General features: G+C 43.1%; 1 protein-coding gene across 1 annotated transcript; it reads left to right on the top strand.

The window, feature by feature from the left end:
• Positions 1-278: 278 nt before the first annotated feature.
• On the top strand, positions 279-5,069 carry MED28 (mediator complex subunit 28). The gene is made up of 4 exons (XM_069494708.1): positions 279-437; positions 2,492-2,558; positions 3,168-3,280; positions 4,699-5,069. The coding sequence occupies exons 1-4, from the start codon at positions 279-281 to the stop codon at positions 4,894-4,896; spliced, it is 537 nt and encodes a 178-aa protein (XP_069350809.1). The 3' UTR covers positions 4,897-5,069.
• Positions 5,070-5,296: the final 227 nt, after the last annotated feature.

Genomic DNA, 5,296 nt, shown 5'->3' with positions numbered 1-5,296 from the left:
ATAGCACATCGTCACTGTAGTTAAATAATTCTGCTATCTACACAATTGTGTCAAATCCTAAGCCTTCAATTCTCAAGCTAAGAAAAATAAAAGGAACAGCCACATGGCCTCTGCACCGCAAAAGACAACAAAGAGAAGGAAGAACGGGTTTCTCCGGCGCCCATCTGACGCCTCCAAGCGACCGGTCCTGCCATGTGACCAAGCCGGCCACAGCTGTCACGTGACCGCGGCCTCAGCTCTCGCGCAGGCGCAGTAAGCTTCTCTCCGCCATTCCAGACATGGCGACTCCGCTAGGCGGTATGTTCTCTGGACAGCCACCCGGGCCTCCACCGCCCCCGCCCGGACTCTCGGGCCAGGCTTCGCTTCTTCAAGCGACGCCAGGCGCTCAGAGACCTTCCAGCAGTACTTTGGTGGACGAGTTGGAGTCATCTTTCGAGGTAAAATGAGACATGGGAGTCTTTGTCCCCAGCCCTCCTTCTTTTCCTGAAACGTAAACTGCAGGCGCGCATGTTATCTCCCTCAGCGATCCCAGCAGCCAATTTACAAATAAGGAAACTGAGGCTTAGAGAACGTGTCACTTGCTTTAGGCTCCCCAGTAGTGGATATTCTACTTGGGTCTGCTGGCGGAGGCGCGTAAACTACTCGACGTTTCTGGAGACAGCGTGAACTTGAAGTTTTCCTACTACCCAGCCTTGGAACCTTCCCGGTTCCCAGCCAGCGGTTCCAGTCCCACGCCGTTCCCAGTCCAGCCCCGGTCCCAGCCCTGAGCACCCTTTCTTGAATCCCTGCGTATTTAGTATGGGTTCATCCTCTTAGGAGCTCAGCGTTTTACTGCTGTGTCCTGTGTCCTTTCTTCTGGGCTCCACCTTTAAACGGTCCTCAAGTAATGGGACTCTTGAAGCGGAAATAGACTTATTTAAAAGTTGCTGGGTGGGGCTTGGTACTAGGGTCCGAGGAAGAGGGAGAGGTGGGAGTTAGAGAGGAAGAAGGCAGCTATGACCCAGTCTCTTTGAGTTCTGCCCCAAGGAGTTTACCCTGTAGCAAGGATGATCTGTTCTGAGAGAGACAGGGAGTAGAGAGGTAAAAATGAGTGCTTTGGTGATTTCCAGTGGTCTCTGAAGTGGAAGAAGAGCCATTAGTGTGTGGAAATATTGGAGTTATCTTTTCCACATTTTAAATTCTAGTTGTGTGTGTTTTATGTGTGTATACGATAGCACAGTAGTACATGAATATAATTTGTAAGTGACTGTATTATTGGGCTTGCATGGCCAAAATACTTTTACTGTGGGACATACAATCAAAGATTTGGAGAGAAATGATTTAAAGGTCAGAGAAATCTGTTCCATTTGGGGTGATGCTAAGCCATAAAGGAAAGGGATGGTTGAGCTTTATTTATTTAAAAATATATATATATTTTTTGATTCAGGGTCTTGCTCTGTTGCCCAGGCTAGAGTGCAGTGGCATCAGTATAGCTCACTGCAACCTCAGACTTCTGGGTTTAAGTGATCCTCCTGCCTCAGCCCCCTGAATAGTGAGAACTACAGGCACACCACCAGGCCTGGCTAATTTTTTTTTTTTTTAGAGATGGGGTCTTGCTGTGTTGCTCAGGCTAGAGTGTAGTTTGCTCACTGCTGACTGGGCTCTGCTTTCCTGAATTTCAGTCTGACTTTCTAACCCCTGCTCCTCCCAGATGCTATCCTGTTCTTTTTCTACACACACCCTCCCTGCCCAAGCCTGCGATAGGACTTCTTTGGTGCAGTTTCTGAGAGTTGCATGCACACAGAACTCCTTGCCTGATAAACGTATGTGTCTCGATAGGTACCCCTTTAGAGAATGCCCTCTCTGGGGCTTGGTTATCCATGTGATACCAACATTGTCCACTTAGACCATCCAGTGAGTGATTAACATGGCTTTATTAAACACCTACTTTGTGCCAAACAGGATTCCAGGCACTAGGACTATACTGGTGAATGAGAGAGGCAAAACTCCATCTACTCGTAGGGTACAGACAATAATGGGTGAAAAGAATGGATGTGAGGTTAGTTAATTATATGAAAAACAATAAAGCTATGCTGGGGTAGAGCACGAGCAGGAGGGGCACCCTTTAGAAAGGGTACTCAGGACCACCTCTCTGAGGAGGCGATAAATGGCGAGTCCTGAGGTGCAAATTGTATAAGCCTTGGCTAGAGGAGCTGTGGTGGGGCTGGAAGAGCAGCCTGGCCTGGTGTGGAATGAGATAGTGGGGAAGGGGCAAGTGGTAGGAGAGAGACCAGATACAGTGCTGGCTTGTTTGCCTAGCTCTCCCTCCACGGCCTAATTGGGACTCAGTTTACCAAGTGTCTTCATGGGCAGGATGTCTTGTCATCTCATGTGCAGACACAGATACTGTCAGTTCATTGAATGACTTAAAGAGAAGTTATTTCTTACTCTGGAGTAAGATTTTTGATGTGTGAATGATGTTTTTTTTCTTTTATATGTTTTGATCACACAGGCTTGCTTTGCTTCTCTGGTGAGTCAGGACTATGTCAATGGCACTGATCAAGAAGAAATTCGAACTGGTAAGCATTCTGTCTTTGGAGACAAATGTTCTTGGCTTCTGCAAGATTCCTCATTGCTGATTTTACACTTGATATGTTTCAGTCCTGCTTACATCCTAAGAGAACCTTCGAGAACTTTTGCAGAGAATAAATGTATGCATGTAATCTCTATAAACTTCTGGTTCTTTGTTCAGTTTATTAATTGATATCTTATGTCAATCTTAAGGAACTATTTATAATAAGCATGTCATATTGATACTAGGCAAAGAAGACTAACAGTGTATACTGCTTAAAAAAAGATTTTATTATTTTTTTAAATAGGTGTTATAGAGAATAGTCTCTTGTGCTTCTCTCTCATCCCCCAAGTTTGTCCCTACAAGTAACCAGAGCTTCTGATTTCTTTGAACTATGTTTTAAAGTCTCTTTTTTACCTGATACAAGCACGAATTATCCACTACTTAATGTTGGTTAACACATGGGAGGTTGGAGGTCTTTATTATTGCTGTGGACAAGATTAAAATCCCCAATTCATCTATGAGAAGGTGCTGTTTTGATATTTTGGCTATTTATGAGAGCGATATATGTGTCAAGTGTTTTTCTTAATTTAATATTTTGTTCTTTTTATTTAAGGTGTTGATCAGTGTATCCAGAAATTTCTAGATATTGCGAGACAGACAGAATGTTTTTTTCTACAAAAAAGATTGCAGTTATCTGTCCAGAAACCAGAGCAAGTTATCAAAGAGGTAAAAACAATTTTCTTCTCAGTTTTTAGGAAAAAACCGATGTTGCCAGGATTTCATTTATGCTTTAAATGAGATGTATGCATTTCTCTTAAGTTTCAGTAGGGCTTTATAGATCAGTATGAAATGTTGCTAGTTGTCAGTGTTCATGATAGAGCAGAGCTCTAAGAGCTCTATTTAAGAGCAGAGCTTCGAACAGAGCAGCTGTGCTCTTACTTGTTTCATACATTGGCCTTCAGGAAATATTTTTCTTAAAGGAAAGGTTCTGCTGCATAAAAAAAAGTTAAAAAACCATTAGTGTAGATGAGGTCATCTGGAACAAAAACAGGTCTGTGTCTCCAGTTGCCCTACCCAATGCCTTGCAGACAGGAGACCACGGAATCAAGAAGTAAATGTTCTGACCCTGGCTCACTCAGGATTTCGTTGATGTCAGTTGTTTTAAACTGGGTATTTGGAAGTGTGTTGGACTTGCCACGATGGGATGCTTTAACGGCATGGAGTGGGTTGGGCCAAGGCCTGCCCCTTGTGATGTGGGGGAGTGAGGAATTGTCCTACCCAGAAGGCCAGTGATGCCCCCAGGGAGAAATACTAAATTGAGATTATCAATTTGGGGCAGTTGTAGAAGTAACTAGTCCTTCAAGCTGACCAATTAATCAAAAGGGCTCTTTTCATTCATAATACCAGCTGTTGAGGGGTGAATGGCAAGTTCTTGATCATGTTGGATCATTTCCTAATGTGAATGCTTTAATAACAATGCAGGTGTGTTCAAAGCCAGTTCTTTAATAACAAAAATTGAATGCTGGTGTTCATAAAAAGCCCACGCCAGTAACCCCAGCACTTAGGGAGGCTGAGCCCGGGAGGTAAAGGCTGCATTCGAGCTATTAATGCACCACTGCACTCCAGCCCAGGTGAGAGAGCAAGACCCTGTCTCTAAATAAAGTTAAATTAAAAAAGAAAAAGAAACTCTTGAAAATGTGATTTTTAACTCTTCATAATCTGAAATGATAGAACAGTGGTGTGGATTTTATAAACAGTTGTGTTAACGTGTTTCTAATTCTCCGTGTTTTTGGTTCTTAGTGGTAGCCCTGGACAGGGGTAACTCAGTGGCCAGGGACCAGGATGGGAAAAAGTCTGATTCTTTTTTTTTTTTTTTTTTTTAGTTGCCCTTTGATCCCTTTTGAATTTTGTAACTTGTGTGTTACTTTTTGAAGAAAAATAACTAAAAATAAAAACTGTCAATGTTAGACAGACATCTATTATTTGGATTCTTCAAATAGTGGGGCCAAGCAGAGTAATGGGCTTAATATGGTTTAATGGATTCTTTTTGTTTTGAATTTTCTTCTTAGTGCTCTTAACTAATGAGGAACTGTATTCATTTTTTTTGAGTTGGCTGTGACTTACTTCTTCCGTTTCATCTGTAGGATGTCTCGGAGCTCAGGAATGAATTACAGCGGAAGGATGCGCTGGTCCAGAAGCACTTGACAAAGCTGAGGCATTGGCAGCAGGTGCTGGAGGACATCAGTGTGCAGCACAAAAAGCCAGCCGACATCCCTCAGGGTTCCTTGGCCTACCTGGAACAGGCGTCAGCCACTATCCCTGCCCCTCTGAAGCCGACCTGAGGGAGGGGGCAGCTGCAGCCTGAGAGCGTGCCAGTGTCTGAGGCAGCCTCGGACGGACAGTTTGCCACGCACTTCTTCTTGTGGATGTGGCATTTTGCAAGAACTCTTTATTCTCACCTGAAATTTTTCCACTATTTTTATAAGCTGTTTAATGTCTTTAATACTTTCTAAAATGCCTGTAGCTTGGGTAAACCAAGTAAATGTTTTTTCTTTAGTGAAGTTTAGACTGTTAGTGTGATGATGCTTACAGATTGTTTTTTTATGCTATTTAAATTTTTGTATGACTTTTCATCTCCTTGTGTGTGTTTCCAGTTAGGTTGGTTTGTTTGATCTGAGGGAAAAAACAATAATAGTCTGAGAATGGGGGATGAGGATTTTGCTTATAGGCCTTTTATGATTA

Source organism: Eulemur rufifrons, chromosome 19 (assembly GCF_041146395.1).
Source record: "Eulemur rufifrons isolate Redbay chromosome 19, OSU_ERuf_1, whole genome shotgun sequence".
Classification (NCBI taxonomy): domain Eukaryota; kingdom Metazoa; phylum Chordata; class Mammalia; order Primates; family Lemuridae; genus Eulemur; species Eulemur rufifrons.
The sequence above is the reverse complement of the archived record's forward strand: the minus strand, read 5'-3'. Positions and strand labels throughout refer to the sequence as shown.